Source organism: Molossus molossus, unplaced genomic scaffold, assembly GCF_014108415.1.
Source record: "Molossus molossus isolate mMolMol1 unplaced genomic scaffold, mMolMol1.p scaffold_m16_p_4, whole genome shotgun sequence".
NCBI lineage: Eukaryota > Metazoa > Chordata > Mammalia > Chiroptera > Molossidae > Molossus > Molossus molossus.
Window position 1 is genome coordinate 80366877 of NW_023425377.1, and position 21278 is coordinate 80388154.

Here is a 21278-nt window from a genome sequence, read left to right on the forward strand (position 1 = left end):
CCTTCTCCTCCTTTTCCTGTCCATTTCAGTAGAGGGTGCTTTCTTTCCAACCCGGGGCCAACTTATTGCATGGTTACATGTAATGACCGTCCATCTAGGCCGCTATCCCATCCGCCCGACGAGGGTTCCATCCTGTATCTGGCCCCCAGGACGCAAGTGCCCCTCGCCGGTGATTGACAGGTTGAGCGGTCGGGGAGGCGCAGGCGCAATAGCTTCGGGAACGCTTCCGGGACCGCACCGCAGAACTTTTTTGGCGCGAGGGGGGACGGCGGCCGGGAGATCGCGGTCCCTACTCCGCGTTCTGGTTCGTGTGGCGCCATGCGCTACAACGAGAAGGAGCTGCAGGCGCTGTCCCGGCAGCCGGCCGAGCTGGCGGCCGAGCTGGGTATGCGGGGCCCAAAGAAGAGCAGCGGTGAGTGGGACAGGGGCTATGGGCCAGAGAACAGGCGGGCAGGGGTTGCGGGTCGGGGCGGGATGGGCGGTCCCGGAGCCCGTGAGAGCCCGCACTGTATCCACAGTGGTGAAACGGCGGCTGGTGAAGCTGGTAGTCAATTTCCTTTTCTACTTCCGGACCGACGAGGCCGAGGTAGGGCGGCGGGAAGGCGGGCCCCGGGCTAAGGTCGGAGGTGGGGGTGGCTAGGGTCCCCGGATGGCCCGCCCATCCGGCTCGTCTGTCCCCAGCCCGTCGGAGCTCTACTGCTGGAGCACTGCAGAGTCAACCAGGAAGAGCCCAGCGGCTTCTCCATCAGTGAGTTCGGGGGGGTGGGGGGTGGGGACCAGGCAGGTGGGGACCCCAGCTCCGCTCTGCTCCTCCCCAGAAACGAAGTCCGCCGTCCCGGGCAGGGCTCCTCCCCTGTGCCACCGTCAAGTCCACCAGGATTTTCACTCCTGTTGGCGAGCCCCGCTCTCTTGGGATGCACTGGTTCTCAGTCGCCGGCTTTGTGCTGGGGACCCTGGGGGATTTTTCTGGGTCATCTTGAAAGGATCAAGTTTGCAGGGAAAGGCGGAGCTTTTCGTTTTCTGTAGTGGCCTTAATGTGGTACCACAGACTGGGGCTTCAACAGCAAAAACACATTTCTCCCAGTGCTGGAGGTAGAAGTTCGAGGTTGGAGTGTTTGCAGTACTGGTTCCTTTTGAGGGAGAATCTGTTCCATGCTCTCCCAATTCCTGGAAGCCATTTGCAATCTTTGGTGTTCCTCAGCTTGTAGAAGCAGCACCCTGATATTTGCCTCCGTAGTCCTGTGGCCTTTTCCTTTTCCATGTCTGTGTCCAGATTTCTCCTTTTTTTTTTTTAATCCTCACCCAAGGACATTTTTCCATTTTTTGTTCAAATAGAGTGGGAGGGAGGGAGAGGGAGAGAGAGAAAGAAACATTGACGTGAACAGGACACATCGAGTGGCTGCCACCCGCACAACCCAACCAGGGCCGGGGACAAACTGCAACCGAGGTACATGCCCTTAGCGGGAATTGAACCCAGGTCTCTCTGGACTGCAGGCCAATGCTCCAACCGCTGAGCCAAACTGGCCAGGGCCAGATTTCTCCTTTTAATATCAATCTTATTAAGAATCCACCCCACTCCACTGTGACCTCACCTTAACTAATTATACTTGCAATGCCCTGGTACCCAAATAGGCCCTATTCCCAGGTTCCAGGAGCTAGATTTTGAACATACCCTTTTGGAGGATACAATTCAATCCACAGCCTGTGGGAAGCGATGAGCCCAAGCTGGGTCTGGAGGATGGGACAGTTGTGGACAGTGGCAACAAGAAGCCTTTGGCCAGCATAGGTGATGGTGGCAGTGAACAAGGACAGATGGGGCTGTTTCCTCTGCAGGCTTCATTGAGGACCCAGAGAGGAAGTATTACTTTGAGTGCTGCAGCGAGGAGCAGTGTCAGGAGTGGATGGGAGCTCTTCGCCGAGCCAGGTGGGCTGTGGGGTGTAGGCTGGTCTGGGGGCCTGGGGTAGGGGCAGAGCCGGGCCTTGTGAGCACAGGCCATTTCCTTCCCCAGCTACGAGTTCATGCGCAGGAGCCTCATCTTCTATCGGAACGAGATCCAGAAGATGACCGGCAAGGTGTGCATGGGGTCTGGGAAGGGCGGGATGGGGGATGGGCTCCAGGGCTTGGGCTCATGCCACTTGTCCACCACACAGGACCCACTGGAACAGTTCGGCATATCAGAGGAGGCCCGGTTCCAGCTGAGTGGTTTGAAGGCATGAATCTGGGATTGGACTTGGGCTCCTTGGCTTGACTCACTGGGGCACAAAGGAGCCCTCCTCACCCTCATTGGGCTCTAGATTTCCTAGCCAAGCCTGGATTTTTGGAGTGAGGTGTTTTGGCTTAAAGACTTCAGTAGCCTAAGGCTGGTGAGGGTGGGCAGAGGCTATGCCTTGGGACTCATCAGACTAATCCAGATCCTCTTGGTGCCACATGCTGCTGCTAGGGGATGTGTCCACTCCCAGGAGTTGTGCCTGGCCCCATCTAGGGCCTGGCAGACACCTGCGGCTGGTGCAGCTCTTTTGCCCTGTGCAAGCTGAATGTATGATGCCAGTAATGCTGTGAAGGGCTTGGGGGCCATACCTTCTGGAATGCTGTGAATTCTGCTGAGGGCCAGAGTCTGGCCAACACCTCTGGGCAGAGCTGAAAGCATTTGCCCTTGGGCTGGTGTGCTTGTTCTGTTCAAATAAAGGTACCTCTTTTCCATACAGGACAGTGGTGCAGTGAATGCAGAGGGATATGTGTCCTACACAGGCTGGTAGAGCTGGTTCCCGAGGGAATTGGGGATCCTAGGGTACAGGTTCTTTCCAGAAGCAAGGTTGAAGTACCTGGGAGGAAGGGGCTAGGGCACCCAAATTGAAAGAAGACCCAAAACCCAGAGCCTAGAAAGGCAGGGAGGCTGGGAGCCTAGCTCAAGGGCCCTGAGGGAGAATGAGTGAGGTAGGGTGATGGGATCCTCAGATGGCTTGTGACCTTACCTCCAGTTACAGGCTGACTCCTTGAGTGCAGGCAGGACCTTGGGAAAGGTTTGGTTTTAGTTCATCAAAAGTGCTGTCCTTGGCAGGGGTGGGGGAGGAGCAGAGAGGCCTGACCTAGTCAGATATAAGCCCTAGAGGGTCTAGGCCTCCCTGAAGTGGACACTGTCTGCCACAGTCACAGCAGCTGCTTTCAGGGGCACATGAGGGCCTCTGCTGGGGGTGATTATCCTCCCCACATGGGGCCCTCAACGTTCTCTAAGGTCTCACCATGTACTAACCAAGGAGAAATGCCAGCAGACCAAGTTCAAGTGAAAACAAACATTTTATTACAGTCTAGAGATGGAAATTAGAGTGCAGTGGGGTTCCCTTAGGGAAAGAGGGTCAAGCCGGCAACCCAAAGGGATGGGCCATTCCAGTGCCCCCAACTGAAACATGGTCTACCAGAACAAAGCAGGCTGGTCTGAGACACAAGACACAAGCCACTGTGGATGGACCATGGGAATGGGGCAGGGGATGGGTGGGGGGAAGAACAGTTTCCTGCGGATGGTGTGGATAAATAAAGGGGCAAGTGGGTCTTAAATAAATCACAAGTCATAGCCGGAAGGGAAGGCTGGCTCCTGACCGGGAGGGTCTTCGGTTAAGTTTTCCTGAGCAAAGCACCCTCACACCCCTGGGCTTCCCTGAAGTTGCCCAGTCAGAGCAGCACCGGTGGTCTCTGCCCCAGAGAGACTAGAACCTGTTCTCCACAGGAGGGTGGGGGGTGGGAGGGTTTTGTTCATGACACCCCCACCACCACCTACCCCCGCTGCTGCCTTCACTACCAACAGTGGCCAATCAATCTCGTGGTCAGGAGGGCTGGCAGGCAGACATGGTTGTGTGGGGAACGCAAATATGACATGTCAGTAGGAAGTCCTGCATGGTGGCAGTCATCACAAAGTAATACGGTTTACAGGGTTGCTTGATTCCAGACCAGAGACTTGCTACATGCTCAACTTGGCTACTGTTAGCCCTGCAACTCTTTTAGGGAGCCCCGTGCTCCCAGCACAAGGAGGGGATGCTGCCCTGTGCTGGAGAACTGGATTGTGGGATGCAGAGTAGGCACAGCACCTTCTTGTGCCAAGAGCACAGACCTGGAGATAAGGGAGCCAGGGTAGCAGTTATAATTATGACAATCAGTTAAAAGAACCTGTCTAAGCACCATCTTCAGTCTCAACTATTGCTCTGGGTTAGGCATTACCCACCCCCTCCTTCCGTCAAGTAGGAGCAGGGCTCCACCAGGACACACCCAAGGAAATGAGGGAGTCAATAGCCAGACCTGTTCTGCATGCTTTTGGGCTTGTGTTCCACAAGAAAAGTGCCTGCCCCCAAGGAAGGTCAGCAGAGGGCCCCTGGCAACCACATCTGGAGGGATGGGCCCGGCTGAGGAAGGCAGGAACTTGAGGCTTTTTTGAGTTCCCATGTTTCTTGGAGATACTACCTTGTGGGGACAAGCACCAGAACAGCCAAAGCTCTAATTGAACCCACCCAGGCCTGGAGCCCCCATCTCCAGCCAGGACCTGTGGCTGATCGCCCTTCAAGAGGGCTGAGGGCTTCTGGACACGCCCTCTCAGGGATAATGCGCACACACTGCTCAACTGAGAGACCCAGGACTGTTAAGAGACTGCTGTGCTAGAGGAATCCAAGAACCCTATTGTCAACCTCTGGAAGCATCAGAACAGCTCTCCTGCCTTCCTGTGAAGCTGGCCTTTGCCCTCATAGCTCACCCACAGTGCATTCATTCCCAAGCACCAAAGAGGCTGCTCCAGCATGGGGTCAAGTGTCACCCCAGCTGTGCGACTGAAGGGCCATGGACCAGGGGAACATGGGGCACTCTGGCCCTGGGCTAACGCCACTTGTGTGCACTTTGAATAAATAAAAAGGTTTTTCCCCTCACTTTTTTTTTATGTTTACTGTGCTTTATACAATCTAAAAATAAATGAAGTCAAGTCTATGAAATTTATAAATTTTCATCACATCTCTATAAAATACTGTCACTTGTCAGCGTGACTCTTCTATACAGACACACCAGGCACCCATGGCTAACCTGCCCCATGCCCGGCCAGTGCCTCACTGGACTGCGTGAGCCCAAGACAGTACAGACATACAAAGTAAAGCACTTGCTCCCCAGCAGCCCCACGTTGGAGTCAAGTACCAGACCTGCCCCATGAGCACCACTCACAGTAGCCCTCCTCCATGCGACATCCAGAGGCCGCCCACTGGCCCTTCCTATGCCAAAGGTGCCATCCCAGGGACCAGGGTTGACAATCTGGCTGGAGCATTCACAGTGATGGGGTGAGGGAAGAGGGCCTTTTCTGAGGGGCATTAGAAACCAAGCGAACCACCCTTGACCAGGAGATAGGCATGCCTTTGGTATGGGAGAGCATGGGGATGACAGGGCAGGCGCATCAAGGACTGGTTTTGGCGTTGGTCAACCTCGAGTCAGCACCAAGAGAATATGGAGATGGCAAGGCCTGGCGACGAGATAGCACCGGGCCCGGCTGTTGGCGTCTCCACTGGCGGGCCAGTCCGTCGGGTCGATGTCTTTATATAAATCCTCTCTTATATAGTATTTACATTTCTTAATAGGTTGCCTTTATGACTTCAGTGGAATAAGTCAAAATTGTTTATATTTTTTAAAAAACGATAAATACTTTATCTAAAACTATCGACAGTATAAGCTGGAGCCAGGCCCAGCATCTCCCGCAGGTCTGCACAGCATGGACTCAGAGCAGAGCCTTGTCCTCGGTCCATCCAGCCATCTGGTCATCCGCCAGCCCTGCAGCCCACCTGTCCTTGCACAGGTCTCGAGGTTGAGGTAGAATCCTAGTTACCTGTAGAGACCGGCGCAAGAGGAAAAGGCAGCATAGCATTAGCATCTCATTTGGAGAAGCCCACACATCCCCAGGCTGGGAACCAAAGCCTATAGACAGACAGATGAAAGAAACTTAGTTGTAAACACCACCCTGCCACGACCCTGGCCCAATCAGAAGTGGGAGGTCACCATCCCAAGGCCGTTCATGGGGCACTGGGTCCCGGCCTCCCCACCTCCCTGGGAGCCTTGGAACCAAGACCCTCCCTGGTCACCACATGCCAGCTCATGGGTGGGAGGTGGGGAGGGGAGGCGCGCCTGCGGGCAGCCCCACTGACAGGCCTGCATGCCCCAGAAGTGAGATCATCACTGTCCAGCCTAGGGAGGCCACCTGTGATGGGCCCGGGATATGATAGAAGGCAGATGTCCACTGTGGGTCAAGACAGGGAGCCTGACACAGAAGCTTCCACTTATACACCTGTGACCTCTTCAAGCCAGTCCTAGCCACAGTGCCTTCTTTGACAGCATGAGGCCACTGTGAGATGGAGCCACTCTACCTTCCAGACTTTTCCACCATGACTGAGGCACAGTTCATCCCCAAACCTGAGCCACTAGACACCTAAAGCCTCATGTCTGTTTCCACTTAAACACATACAGATGACCAAGGACAGCAGGCAGATTCACATCTGGCCCCCAGTACCCAGTTAGCACCCAGCTTGTTCCTGGAGTACTCACCCCATAGGCTGTGGACTTGTCCAGGAAGGCCCTTTGCCCCACCGGCAGTGGTCGGGTCAGCTAATCCAGGGGCCCAGCTGTCTAACACCCTCACAGCCAGCAAAGGAGCAGACAGCACTCCTGAAGGCCTCACAGCCACTTTCCTCACCCCATTTCTAAAGTCAGGCCCTTCCTACACTGTTCTCTTCTGACTCCACACTGACATCCAAAATGCATGGGCCCAATTCCTTGGAGGCTGGAGGAGCACCGACCACTTGCCCAGAGAGCCCTTCCTGTGGTTGCGCCATGCTCACCCCATTATCCATTGGCTTCTGGTGCATGTGGGTTAGGGCCTGCAGGCTAGCTAAGTAACTCAATGCACAACCACTGTCTTTATGAAGGCCTGATAAGTACCAGGGGCCTCAAGTGCATAAAGTTTCCCTATAACCATGAGATACATCAAATGAAACAGGCTGAGAGAAGCCAAGAGTGGGCAAATAGCTAACGCTGAGATTCAGAGCTGCCCCCACAGTCCCACACTGGGGCTGCCTGGGTCCCTGGCCACTGTAGACATACAGCCAGAGAATGGCAGCAAGATGGAGCTGGGTTGCACAGGCCAGGCCCCTGGCCTCATCCATCTCCTATTGGTCCCCCTCTGTGCAGGACTTAATGCAGTACCCTTCCTGCTCAGTCTGCAGAGCCTCCTTAATCTGCTGTCTCCTTGGGCTGGAGCACTATGGGTCCTGGTAGGAAAGTACGGTGGGCCCCAAGGACTGGCCAATACCCTCTCGAGCTCTGTAGTGCCTCCAGAGGCCAATATGCATGGCTCCCCCAGTCTCCCTTCCTGCCCTATGCTTATTTTTCCTTGGCACCTCTCAGAACCGATGGTCCCAGGCCCCTTTGCAGAGCCCTGTGGGCCCATCCACTCTGTGGAAGGAAGGACAGGTGAGTTTCTTGTACGGGCCATCTGGTTGGGCTCTAGCCTTACCTTACAGAACAGAACGGCTAGCTAACCAAGGTCTTTATCGCGGCTTAACCCCCGCAAGGCGCGCGGCATAAGGAGGCGGCATGCCAAGGGAAACCCACACGGCGGACGGCCCTGTGGAGCTGGCCTGCGGGATCATGGGTGAGGCCTGGGCCAGGGCCAGCCCAGGCAGGGGCTGGTGGTGTACCATGAAGGAGGGACGGGAGACCTTGTGTGGGAGGGAGGCGAGCTTGATGGACAGAGAGGCGTTAGCAGAAGGCAGAGAGGCAGCAGAGGCGGCAGGTAAGAAAGTTTGGTTAGCCGGGAGGGGCGCAAGATTCTGCAGGAGCACGGGCTCAGAGTTAGCAGGGAGTAGTGCGGGAGCAGGAGGCAAGGCAGCGTTAGGAGGGGGGGGCGCATGAAGTGCTGGCGGCCCCGCAGGGGGCCGACCCAGGGGCAGAGGAGGCTGGGGTGGGGGCTGCCTCGTCTCCACAGAGGACAGGGCCTGAAAGGAAGAGGCGGGGGTACCAGCCACCGCCTGCATCGGGGTTAAGCTCAGCGTGGTGCTGCGACAAGCAGCCCCGCTGCTGAAACTGGCTCCAAGCGGATGAGTGGAGGCGGAAGGCACCGTGTGGTTAAAGACACCTGCAAACAGGAGAGAAAAACTCAGCTTCAACAGGCGGGCATTCTCCAGGCAAGCGAAGAGACACACGCAAAAAAAAGGGGAAGCAGACAGCAGCCGCAGCTCTGAGTGCACGCAGGTGCAGGGACAAAGCAGCAGGAGTGCAGGTGGCCAGGTGACTTACCTGCAGGCTGGCCCCAGGCCACACCCCCCACAGCAAGCCCTCCTGGGCTCCCAGCTGTGAGCATCTCGCTCACCTGTGCCCAGCAAGGAGCCATCTTTGGAGGACTGGGACCACAAAGGGCATAGACCCATGGCTCCACTACACCCTACACTGAGCCTCAGTGCAGTAGGCACTGTGGCCACACTCTTGCAGTGCCAGTCCCCAAGGTCGCCCAGAGCCCATGGGCTGTGTCATGTCTGATGGTGACCTCCACAGGGAGGCAGGAAAGCTCATCACGGCGCCAGCTCTCCTGAAGGTACAAGAGACACTGTCACAACTGGAAAGCCTGACAGGCCAACTCACGTGTGAGTGCTCTGCCCATGTAAGTCATATCTGCGTTTCATGAAAAGAAATGAGATGGCGGGTGCAAAGTGGACACAAAGGGACACGCGGGCAGTCTCTCACCCCTTAGGGGCTCTGGAAGGAAACCTGTAAAGTAGTTGTAATTAAACCCAGTGGTCCAGGAGGCTTCTGTGACGTCTTGGCATCTCAGACCCCAGAGCAGATCCCTTGGGACCTGAGAGTCAGACAGGAGAGACGCACTTCTGCCTACCTCCAACTGCGCCACCTGCCACACCGGAGGAAAAGCTGCCCATGGCGTGTGAGTTGGTCAGTCTGGTTGCGGCGGATGAGACATGCACTAGGCCAGCGGCAGCTGGCACAGAGTTGAACAAGGATTGCAGCACAGACGGGCCTAAGTTGGCCTGCAGGGACATGGGGCCCAAGGTGAACTGTGGGCCAGGTGCGAAAGTACCCAGGAAGGGCCGGTGTGTCTGGGAGGAAGGGGCTGTGCCGCTTGCCGAGGATGCTGCTGTGGTGAGGCCTGGACCGCTGAGGAGGCCCCCAGGAGGCACAGCAGCAGCAGAAATGAAGAGATTGTGGCCGTTTTTGAAGTCAGGCTCGCGGTCCCGGCCCTTGCCCCCCTTGCCATGCGACGAGGCCTTGTCTGAGGGCGTGCACACGGGCAGGCTAACCTCTGCTTCCCTGCCCTTGACTCCCTCGCCCTTCAGGCCACCCAGTCCATCCAGCTGCCTCTTGTTCACAAAGGGGCTGGGTTCCACGCTGCCCTCCTTACCCCTTGGGGCAGAAAAGCTCAGGGGGGCACCCAGGCTGGCCACTTCAGGGGCCTTGTGAGAGAGAGAAGCACCATCACTGAAACTGTGTAAACTGAGGTCGGCAGCCAGGCTCCCGCTGAAGGCAAAGCCATTGGGAGGGTTGCTGATGGGGCTCACCCCGCCGGCCCCCGACAGTGCACCCGGAAAGCTCTTCCTGGGGTGAGTAGCCAGCTTGGCATCAACTGAGCCGAGCTCCTCTAGGGCGGGCCGGAAAGTGAACAGGGAGTTCTGGCTCAGAGTGGAGCTGGCCTGTAGTGGGCTGTCAGCAGCCTTGGCCAGGCTGAGGTCGGCAATGGGCGAGAAGGTGGACTTCCACTTGCTGCTGTTGATGGGCTCGCTGGAGGGCATCGGCTTCCTTCCTACCAGGCTACCACCTGATGAGGAGAGGCAGGGGCTAAGGCCTGGGTGCCTCCAAGGGGCCAAGTGGGGTACAAGGTTTCCGAGGGGATGTGAGAGGGAGCTGCATGGGCTCAGACCACCTTAGCTCAGAATGATGGATGCCCTTCCACCCAGAAAAGGTTGCCCTGTGTGTGGTTGGGGTGGAACTACAGGAGAAGGTAAAGACGAAAGAAGGGCTCCTGGGGTAGGGCAGGTGAGTGGGCAAGTCAAAACAAATCAGACTGTGGCCCATTTCACCAGGAAGGAAATAGGTCTGCTGCCCAGGCAAGTGAGGACATGGCACCTGGCAGCAGCGAGCCTGGCCTGTGGTGGAAATGACCTTCCCAGCACCACTGTGCTCAGGAATGCCTGTGTAAAAAAGATAGGGCATGCCACCTAGTACTGGGGACTCATGCAATGGAGCACTGTTACTCACCGTTTTCCAAGGTTTTTGGAGGAGATTTGCTTTCTAAGGAGATAGTTGCAATTTTTCTCTCAATTCTATCAAGAAAAAAAAAAAGACTGTATGAAATCCCTGTGCACACTAAGAGCTGTGTGTATACACTGAATTGCCCAGAAAAGTTGGGCAGCAGTAAACAAACAGCCTGTCCACCCTCAAATCTCCTTCAAGAAGGACCCATGGCTGTCACGCTCATGCTGTGGCCAATTAACTGAGGGCTCATATGCTATAGAGGAACAGGGACTCCATTTACCCATATACAGAGAGACATACATGTCTCAGACAGAACCATCTCTTAAGCTCTGTTTAAAATCCCGGTGTTTGGTCCTGGCCGGTTTGGCTCCGTGGTTAGAGCGTCGGCCTGCAGTCCAGAGAGACCCGGGTTTGGTTCCCGCTAAGGGCACACATCTTGGTTACAGTTTGTCCCCAACCTTGGTTGGGTCGTGTGGGTGGCAGCCACTCGATGTGTACCTTTCACATCGATGTTTCTCTCTCTCTCTTCCTCTCTCCCTCCCACTGTATCTGAACAAAAAAGAAAAAGAAAAAATGTCCTTGGGTGAGGATAAAAAAAAAAAATCCCGGTGTTTGCTATGATGTAGCATGTCAACTATAATATGTTGTGCATGTGACACATAGGACATAGTACATTGTAGCAAGTTGGAATTCATAGCAGCACCAAATTATAAATGGTGTGCATTCTGTGTCTGAGAATTATGATCTGTCCCCAAGGACACTATGACCTCCAGAGATAGAACTTCCGAATGAATCTGGAAACTGGTAAGTTGGATGTGCCTGAGACAAAAGAAGAGGACCCCAGTGCAACTTTTTTTAAAGCTTTTTTTTTTCTTTATTGATTTGAGAGAGAGATAAAGGGAGAGAGAAAGAGATGGAAACACGAATATCGAGTGGCTGCCTCCTGCATGCCACACACGGGATTTGGCCCATAACCTCGGCACACGCCCTGGCTGGAAATCGAACCAGCGACCTCTTGGTGCATGGGTTGATACTCAACCACTGAGCCATACCAGCCGGGCCCAAGTGCAACTTTTGAGGATATTACATATGTATATGGAAGAGGAACAAAATAAAATAACTTTGGTGAGACACCAAAAGAACAGGCAACAAAAAAAAAACAGATAAATAGGACTTTGTCAAAATTTAACTCTTTCATACTTCAAAAAACACCAGCAAGAAAAGTTGAAAGACAACCCAGGCAGAGAGAGGACACACTGTTACACCATGTATCTGATAAGGAATCATGTGTCTAGAACAAAACTCTCATAACTCAATAACAACAAAGGACACCCAATTAAAGGGAGAGTCAAGGACCCTGGATAGACTCACACAGACAGCCAATCAGCATGGGAGAAGATGCTCAACATCACTAGTTGTCAGGGAGACGAAAATCAGTGATCATCATTACTACTTCACAACCATAAGAATGGAATTTATATTAAGAACAAAATCAGACAAGTGCTGGTGAGGATGAGGGGGAATTGTAACCCAAGTGCACAGCTGGTGGAAACGTACAGTGGAGCAGCCACTATGGAAAGAAAACAAGATGGTGGTTCCTCAAAAAATTAAACATTGCCCTGGCCAGTTTGGCTCAGCAGTTGAGAGTGTAGGCCCACAGTCCAAAGAGTTGTGGGTTCGATTCAATCGAGGGCGCATACCTCAGTTGCGGTTTGGTCCCTGGTCCTGGTCGGAGTCATGCGGGAGGCAACCAACCAGTCGATGTGTCTCTCTCACATTATGTTTCTCTCTTTCTCCCCCCCCCCACTCTATCTGAAGAAAAAAACAAAATTAAACACAGAATGACCATGTGACCCAGCATAGGAGATAAATTGAGCCAAACAAAAAACATGTATATGACAGTTCACAGCAGCACCATTCACAACAGCTAAAAATTGGAAGCAACCCCAGTGCCCATAGACAGGTAAATAGACAGACAAAACATGGTCCATCCACACTGGAATTATTATTCAGCCTAAAAATGAAAGACAGGCCCTGGCCGGTTTGACTCAGTGGTTGGAGCGTCGGCCTGCGGTCCAGAGAGGCCCGGGTTCGGTTCCCGCTAAGGGCACGTACCACGGTTGCAGTTTGTCCCCGGCCCTGGTTGGGTCATGCGGGTGGCAGCCACTCAATGTGTCCCTTTCACATTGATGTTTCTCTCTCTCTCTTCCTCCTGCTCTGTCTGAACAAAAAATGGAAAAATGTCCTCGGGTGAGGATAAAAAAAAATAATAATAAAAGACCGTCTGACACCTGCTACAACATGAATGAACCTTGAGGACATTACACTCAGCGACATATGAGATTCCTAGTAAAGTCAGATTCCTAGAGACAGAAAGCAGACGGCAGGTGCCAGGGGCAGAGGGAAGAGGAGTATATGGGGAGTGATTTTCAAGGCCCTTTGCACCCCCCAACTAATGGCAGGAAGAAGCTGCCTGTCTCCAGGAGGTCACGTATGACCACAAGGGCCTGTCCTTCAGAACCTTACTGGTGGATGCCTCTCCCAAGGATGGAGTGCCCACCTTCCCAGCCCTGCATCTCACCTGGCGCTGCCTTGCTCGTCCTCAGAACCTGGCTCCTCATCTGAGGTCAGCGGGGAGTAGTGGGCCCCATTGGTCTGGCTCAGAGGCTTCTCTTTCTTGAGTATGGGTGGCTGGTCATTGTCCTGGTAAGGTACAGGGGAGCTCTTCAGGGAGCTCTCAGGGGACGAGATGGCTGTGATTTCCAAAGGCTGGTTAATGTTGTTGACCTGAGGGATCAGCACAGACACAGCACAACTCTGTCAGTGGGCTCCACAGCACCAACCCCAATGGCTTTGCTCCAATCCCTCCTGCCTAAGCTACCTCGAAGTGTGGAATGCTGGGGAATTGCAAAGCCTGCCAGCTGCCCCCTTACAGCCCATCTTGGTCAGCCTTGGGAACAAGAAACCCAGAATCCAGATGCCTGCTTAACTGCACTGGGTGGCCCTATCACCCCCTGCCCCATGGCCTCACCATGGAGTTCAGGTTGAGCGGAGACCCTGAAGACTGAGTGAAGAGGCCGGCGACAGATGGCAAGGCCCGGCGCTTGGGTGACACGCCAGAGCTTAGGCTAGGGGTCCCTGCAGATGCCCGCTTCCTCCTGCCCCGCTTTCGGCTGTCTTGCCCGTGGCTCTGACTGCTGTCTCCGCGGACACCCCCGGGCAGAGGGCTGTGCTTGTTGGAAGGTGACTGCTTGGCACTGCCAGCACCAGCTGAGATGGTGAAGATGATCCTTCTCTTGGCCTCGCTCTCTGGATCGGAGAAGCCAGCCTCAGAGGGAAGGTCCCCTTTGCTGGCATCAGGGAGTGGGCCCTGGGCAGTGCTGAGCCGGGGGCTGACACAGAGCTGGTGAGCGGGTGAGGCAGGACCAGAGTTCCAGGGCTGCCCCAGCAGTTGAGGGTGTTGCGGGGTAGAGCTTCGGGAACCCACGGTGGTGAAGTGGCTCCCCGAGCTGGAGGACTCATCGAAGGCAGGGGGCTCAACTCCAGGAGCAAGTGGGGCTGGGCTGCCTGCCAGGGCCCCGCTGATGGCCACTGAGCCAGCGTAGGAGAAGCCTGCTGGGAAGAGACACAGTTTCTCAGGGAAGCCCATCCCAGGAGAGGACAGCACTGCCCCAGGTAAAGCTGGTAAGGACACTCAGCCCCCTAGAAGCACCTTCCATGTAATGGTTGACCATAGATGGCACTAAAAGACCAGGCAGGCACCCTTGAGCTGGCACAGGCGCTGCCACAGGCGCAGACACAGGTGAGAGTGCTCAGGAGTGGTGAGCTTCTTCCCACGTTTGGATGTGGCATCACTTGAGGCCCTAGAGCCTGTGTACAACTCCCCACCCTGGGCCCTCTCTTGGGACCTCTCATAGGGGCTCAAAAACCCTTGTGACATCCAACGGAGACAGAATTTGTCCCTTGACCAGAGCACATCATGCTGCCAGCTGCAAAGTAACCCTCGCACTGGAGTAGTGGGATCAAAGAACTTGAGGAAGGACTGGTCTCAGTAGTGGCCTCTGCACTTCAGTCTTTTAAATGTGTTTTTATTGATTTTTTTTTAGAGAGAGAGAGAAACATCAATTGGCTGCCTCCTGCACACCCCCTACTGGGGATCAAGCCGGAAACCCTGGTATGTGCCCTGACTGGGAACTGAACCAGGACCTCTCAGTTCATGGGGTGACGCTCAATCTACTGAGCCACACCAACCAGGCATATTCTTTCTTTTTTTAATTTAATTTCTTAAAAATTGATTTTAGAGAATGAGGAAGGGAGTGAGATATACTATTCCTCCCCCCTTTTTTTTAATCCTTACCCAAGGATATTTTTCTATTTATCTTCAGATAGAGAGGGAGGGAGGGAGGGAGGGAGGGAGGGAGGGAGAGAGAGAGACATTGCTGTGAGAGAGGCACATCGACTGGTTGCCTCCCGCATGACCCCGACCAAGGCTGGGGACGAACTGCAACCGAGGTATGTGCCCTTGACCAGAATCGAACCCATGACTCATTGGTTGGTAGGCTGACGCTCTAACCGCTGGGTCAAATTGGCCAGGGCAATATACTGATTCCTGTATGTGCCCTGACCAGGGATCAAACCCACAACCTTGGTGTATGGAGAGAACAATCTAACCAACTGAGCTACCCAGCCAGGGCCGCATTTTATTCTTTAGGTCTGGAAATATAATTTCCAAACAGGTCATGTGTTCACACAGGTCAGCAAACTGCAGCGGGGTCCATAAGTCTGGCAGTTTGGCTGCCAACTGTTGCTATAGCAGTTTTACTGGCACATGCCCACCACCTGTCCATGGACTATAACACTCGAGTTGAACAGCTGTGACAGAGACCCTCTTGGCTACAGAGCCACAACCCACCCCCCCAGCCCTGTGTTAATACACAGGTATGTCAAAAATCAAAGCTCTCTGAAGGAGACCAGAATCCAGCTAGAAACTGGGCAGCCCGGGACCCCATAGTGGTTTGACAAGGACAATGCCACCATGCTACCCAGGCTCTAATACAGAGAGACCAAGCATGCCCACATCAGGATGCCAGCTTGAGGTTCAGGTAATGCACTGAGGGCCCAACCTAGAGCCCGACCCCCAGGGCTTAGGGCTTGCTGTGCTGCTGCTGCTGCTGCTGCTGCTGCTACTGCTACTGCTAAGGGGGACAACAGTCCTGACTCAGCACAGACTCCATGGCTAGGAGGAGTTAGGCTCCGAGCCCAGCATCTCTGGGGCCTCATTATGGACACTGTGTTCACACCTCATGTCCCCAGCACAGCCCCTAGGGAGGTGGCAGGGGGCACAGGTGAAAGCTGACCTCTGGAAACAGATCAGGAACAGAAGGAGCACCCTCACCTGTGGGCGCCAAAGTGAGGCTTTTGCTCCCAGCAGCGTTGCTCCCAGCACCATGGGCATTAGCACCCATCTGCTTTTCAAGTGTGGACGAGGACTCTCGGGTCTGAGGCACAGGGCTGGGGGTGCTTCTCTGTGGAGAGAATGCACACTGTCAGCTGAGCTGGGCCCGGTATGTGAATGTCAAGGAGGGAGTCAAGGGCCACAGGACATGCTGATGGCCTGAAGTAGGAAGAACAGCAGGTGTGTAAGCAGCAGCTTGAAGAAGGAAAAGTGACCTGCTCAGGGTATGAGCACAGTGGGCAGCTACCAGAAGGGAAGGGACAGATGTCTGACTTGGATCCTAAAGTATCGCTCTGAATAATGGAATCAGGGTGGGGATGAAGGATACAGGGAGAGCAGTTAGGCCTGCAGCTGCAGTTATAATCTGACCCAGCAATTTCTCTCCTATATGAAACAAGATGAAAACATCATCCACACGAAACCTGTCCACACATGCTCACAGTAGCCAAAAAGTGAAAACAAATAATGTCCATTGATAGATGAAACCATACACAAACATGTTCACCCACACATGGAAATATTACTCAGCCAGGAAAGGAGTGAAGCATTGACATTTGTTACAACATGGATGGGCCTTGAACACATGATGTTCAGTGAGAGAAGCCAGACACAAAAAGCCACACAGTGTGTGATTCCATTTATGTGAAATGTCCAGAACAGGGAGACAGGAAGTAGGTTTGTGGTTGTCAGAGATGGGGTGGAGGTGGGGGCTGAATGGACTATAGATGTGTATGGGACTTCCTTTTGGAGTGATAAAACATTCTGGAACTATATAGAGGTGATAATTGCACAACCCTGTGAACATACTAAATGTCACTGAAATGCACACTTGAGATGGTGAATTTTATGTGGATTATAACTAAAAAAAAAAAAGTCTGCATTATATAAGGTTTTGTACTCAAGAGTCCACAAGAGTGAGGCAGAAGAACACAAGTATAGACTGAAAGAAGGGGATGGACTTCAAGCTTCTACCACATTGGGCAGTTCTATTTCCTCTCCACCTGCACGTAGCACTGTTTACAATAAAGGATCTGAGATAAAAAAGTCAAGATGTTAATGCAATTAAACTTGGATTTTGAACGCTATTTTTCTTGAACTTTAACAGCATGCAATTTAACAAGAAGGAACCAAGTCTTGTGGGGCAAACACTAGATGAAAGTCCCCTCTGCCTGTGTTGACACTCTCGAAGCAGCACAGCACTGCACTGCCCCCACCCCCACCCCCACCCCACCCCGTCGTGCCCACTCACCACCTTCTCAGCACGGTTGGGCAACACCACGCTGGCCAGAGGGATGCTAACAGGAAGCTTGCTGGGCTGCACAGTGCTGAGCGGGATGCTGACGGGTAGGCTGGTGATAGCCTCCCCACTGCTGGCGTAGGCACGCTCCTTCAGACCCTGGAGATACAACAGACTGCCTGCAGTTGCTGACCAATGAACCCATGGCCACCGACCCTCCAGCCACAAACAAGGGACCTCTGTAGCAGACAGTCCCTTCATCCCACTAACACCTACTCCTCCAACTCCAACCGCTTCTTCTGACCTTCCAGGCCCCCACCCTTCATCCCAATGGCCACCAATCACCAGGTCCTCACACTTTGACCTTCCAATGTTTCTCAAACTTGCCACCTGAACAGAGACAGAGCTGCCTTCTCCTTCCTGTTTCCACAGGCAATGCCTCCCTAAGGGGGCTCTACTATCTGGCCACTTTCCAAGTCTTGTCCCTGAGGATGCTTAGGGTAGGGACCTGACTGACGAAGCACTAGCCCTCCACCCTCTGCCTCACATTCTCCTGGTTTCATAGCCCTCACCTGGACACTCTCTCCTAATAGACCCACTAAGGATACCTAATGATTGCCTCCCACAGCCCTGCCTCTGGTGTAGGTGACAAGACCCTTAATCCAAGGGCCCCTCCCTCCTGGTAATTACCTGTACCTTCTCACTGCTTTTTTCTCCTGTCATCTGTAAAACCACAGGGGATGAGGGCCGTGGATCCTGAGGGCTCAGCTTGATGCCATTGGCAAGGCCCGGGCTCTGGTATGGAAGGCCATTCTCCTTGGCGTGCTCAGCTCTGGAATGAGACGCATACTTTGGTCACTCTCTGGGGAGACCCTGGGGCAGTGGCTCTGTATTCAGAGCTGACAGCTTGGGCCTAGCAAACCCTTCCAAACTGATTAACAACCCCTCTCAAGACCCCACAACAGCCCAAGGGCACTAGGGGCAAACCTGCTGACCCAGACTCACCTTGGGTGCAGCTCGCCAGCAGATATCTTGCCACTGACTGTGTGGTCCTGGCTCAGGTGGCGTCTCAGCACCAGCTTGGCCGGGGAGAGCCTGGTGTAGTCTGGCAAGGTCAAGCCAGACAGCTTCTCAAGCCGGGGCCGGCTGCTGTGGCTGGGGGTACATGGCACAACCTCCTGGTCTAGTGGGGAGGCCAGGTACTGGGGGGTGTTCTGCTTGGACGAGGGCCGGCTCAGCGTGTTGCAGAGCTCATAGCCAGCTGCGTGGCCATTCATGGAGAGCTCTGGGCTCATGTTACTGAAGTGGGGCAGTGAGAACTTGGAGCAGTCCAGCTCGAGATGCAGCCGGCTGGGCTCTGCCTCCAGTTCCCGGGCCAGGCCACCTTTCCCTCGCAGATGCAGGGACACGGTCTCATCAGGTGGCACGCATGACTTGAGCTGCAGGAGCTCCTGCTGCCGCTGGCTCTTTTCCAGCTCCACAATGCTGATCTGGAAGACCAAGTGTGTCAGACCCACAGCTTGCTGGAGGTGAGGCTCCTGCACATCTGTCGAAGGCCTCGAACAGAGGCCAGCCCAGCCCCACCCAGCAACCCTCTGGAGGGGACCATCCCCGGAGAATGAAAAGGAAGTCCTCCCAGAGTGACTGCAAGGAGGCAGACCGGCTTTGTGCGTGACAGGGAGGCCAGAGCAGCTAACCAATGAAATCCAGCCAGGGTGCTCTGGGTAGATAGACAAGACAGTATGTGAGTGTCAAGAGCAGTTCTGCAGATACACATCTGCTGACATGAAACAACGTCCCCGGGAAAGCAAGGAACAAAGGACACAGCAATACCACAAGTATACAACAGTGGGAAAAACCCTGAAATAGTGTTTCCTTTCAGGGGTCAGGACATACAGGGCATTTTTTTTTTACACTGTTGTTTTTCCTCTATGAGAAAATGTGTCATTTCTTTATTACACAGAAGGGCCAGAAACCCATTATATTCCCTATGGAGACCCCCCCACCCCTTTTTTTTTATCCTCACCCGAGGACATTTTTTCCATTTTTTTGTTCATATAGAGTGGGAGGGAGAGTGAGGGAGAGAGAGAGAGAGAGAGAGAAACATCAATGTGAAAGGGACACATCAAGTGGCTGCTACCCACATGACCCAACCAGGGCCGGGGACAAACTGCAACCGAGGTATAAGCCCTTGGAGGGAACCGAACTCAGAGAGACTTCTCTTGCAGGCACATCCTTGGAAACAAAGCCTGGCTTTGGTAGCAGTCAGAAAACCTCTTTCTATGACACACACTGCTGGCTTGGTGGGCAAGAGACACTTGGGCCATGTATCACAGGACCTTAAACTTCTCATAGGTCTACTTTGGGACTATGTCTTTAAGGAAATATCCTTAAAACGAATCATGGTGCAGAGAAATTTACTGCAGTTCTATTTTATAATAATCAACTACTTGAAAGAGCCCCAAGGGTCTGGCAGCCGGCAATGCTCTACATGTTATGAAGCTGGACTGAGTAGATGCAATAGAGGCTGCAGTCCATACACATGGAGCTTTTGTAATGACCAATGCTCACGCTAAACGTCTCCCTTTACTTTCCTCATTGTTACTTGTAAGTTCTGTACTCGGGAACTCAGCCATGGCCCCTATATTATGCTTTCTCCTTCCCCACACTTTTTTCTAGCTGTCCTTGATGAACAAGTTACCTCATCAGAAAAAGTACATGCTATTTTGTTTTAATACACAAACACAGGTCTGTTTAGTTACTGTGTCAGAAATGCTTCACCAGGAGGTGCTCAGGTACCCTTTAGGTCTGGAATCAGACGTGATGCCCTGGGGTAGAGTGGGGCACCCACCTGCCCTATTCCTTGTTCTTCTCTAGGGCTGATGATGGGACTTTAGGCTGTTATTAAAGTGACACCAGAACTAGTACCCTGTCCTCAGGAGGAGGATGGCTTTGGTGGGTCTGCCAATGGTACTAACCATGTTCCTAACACCAGCCAATCCCTCCCTCCATACCTTGGCCCCTTACCTGAAGCTCCAGGCAGTGCCTCTGTTTCTCGGAGATTTGGCTCTTCAGGGCCTGCTTCTCCTTCAGCAGGTTCTCCAGGGACAGTGTAGACCAGTCCAACTTCAATTCCTCACACCGAGCCTTCAGCTGTGGGAAGAGGGCAGTTGCGGCCATGAGCATGTACATGGCTGTAGGGAGAATGGGATGGGCCCCCAGACCTGCTTCTGCCCCAACACTGGGCTCTGGGGGTAGACAGGGTAGGCATCTAGGCAGATGTCCCTGGGAGCCAGTACCTCTCTCCTTCCTGCTTCTGGAAGGCCAGGGTGCAAAGTGCCCAAGGAGACCAGGGTCCCCACAAGAAGGGAGGTCCCTGTATGTCCAGTGCGAAGTGCCCAGGGGAGGCCCCAAGAGTGAGGACTAGAAAAGTCTAGGCTTCATCAAAAGGCCTGTCTAGGCCCTGGCAGGTGTGGTTCAATTGGCTGGAGCACTGTCCCATATACTGAAAGGTGGCAGGTTTGAATCCTGGTCAGGGTGTGTACAGGAGGCAACTGATCAATGTTTTTCTCTTATATTGATGTTTCTCTCTCTCTCTAAAAATCAGTATCCTTGGGTGAAGATTTAAAAAAAAAGGCCCATCTAGTGAAATCATGAGCCTTCAGGACACCCAGACAGGAAGGAATTTAAGAAGCCATGTTCTGGCTCCAGGCCCTGCTTGCACTCATGTGCTCTGAGAGCCAGGTAAAGCTGCGCCAGCATTCCAACAGTGAACCAGGACAGAGATGGGGAGGGGCCCTGGTCTTCCCATTGCAGATTAAGGGGTTCATGGGAAACTCATCCTCGGGAGGACATACTGGGCCCAGCAAGCACCCTCGGGTCATCTCTGTCTCGAGATGTGTATCGGGACATGGGCCTCCAGGCCCATCAACGGATGGACACCGGCCCCTCTGCCTGGTCTGGGGTCTAAGGCTTCTGCTCACTCTGGAATGTGCTGGAACTGCCACCCTCTCCGGACACATACCAGCTGCAGGCTCTGGCTTCTCAGCTCCCTGTTGTCCTTCTCTAGCTGCTCTGTCTGCTCTCGCAGCTGCTGGTTGTGAGCTGAGATCTCTTTCTGTGCTTGGATCAGGTCACTGTAGGTCAGCGCCTTCACTCCCAACTGTGGACACATAACAGCAAGGTTGGGCTTGCAGGGAGGTGCAGCCATGGTGAGAAGGAGAGGGGGCTGGCTTATACCCAGACAAGACCAGGGTGGCACAGTGCCGGTCACAGACAAAGAGATAAGGTATAGTCCCTCAGATAGGGGAACAAGA

General features: G+C 53.8%; 2 protein-coding genes across 2 annotated transcripts in view; one reads left to right on the forward strand and one right to left on the reverse strand.

Moving 5' to 3' along the window:
* The first annotated feature begins 204 nt into the window (after positions 1-204).
* On the forward strand, positions 205-3475 carry PLEKHJ1 (pleckstrin homology domain containing J1). Its single transcript, XM_036281621.1, has 6 exons — positions 205-412; positions 519-586; positions 682-748; positions 1834-1924; positions 2010-2073; positions 2152-3475. The coding sequence occupies exons 1-6, from the start codon at positions 319-321 to the stop codon at positions 2215-2217; spliced, it is 450 nt and encodes a 149-aa protein (XP_036137514.1). The 5' UTR covers positions 205-318; the 3' UTR covers positions 2218-3475.
* A 2196-nt stretch (positions 3476-5671) lies between these two features.
* The window catches only part of DOT1L (DOT1 like histone lysine methyltransferase), a 63140-nt gene continuing 47533 nt past the window's right edge, over positions 5672-21278 (reverse strand). The window contains exons 18-28 of the mRNA XM_036281622.1: positions 20987-21124; positions 19990-20115; positions 17968-18452; positions 17659-17794; positions 16975-17121; positions 15666-15795; positions 13302-13882; positions 12852-13057; positions 10274-10338; positions 8898-9833; positions 5672-5843 (exon numbers count right to left, since the gene is read on the reverse strand). Of these exons, the coding sequence (XP_036137515.1) occupies positions 5836-5843; positions 8898-9833; positions 10274-10338; positions 12852-13057; positions 13302-13882; positions 15666-15795; positions 16975-17121; positions 17659-17794; positions 17968-18452; positions 19990-20115; positions 20987-21124 (2958 nt within the window). The 3' untranslated portion in view covers positions 5672-5835. The remainder of the gene's footprint in view (positions 5844-8897; positions 9834-10273; positions 10339-12851; positions 13058-13301; positions 13883-15665; positions 15796-16974; positions 17122-17658; positions 17795-17967; positions 18453-19989; positions 20116-20986; positions 21125-21278) is intronic.

Coding starts and splice junctions, on each gene's coding strand:
- PLEKHJ1 (XM_036281621.1), top strand. CDS start 319: ATGCGCTACAACGAGAAGGAGCTGCAGGCGCTGTCCCGGCAGCCGGCC. Junction 413..518: donor GGGCCCAAAGAAGAGCAGCG/GTGAGTGGGACA, acceptor CTGTATCCACAG/TGGTGAAACGGCGGCTGGTG. Junction 587..681: donor TCCGGACCGACGAGGCCGAG/GTAGGGCGGCGG, acceptor GTCTGTCCCCAG/CCCGTCGGAGCTCTACTGCT.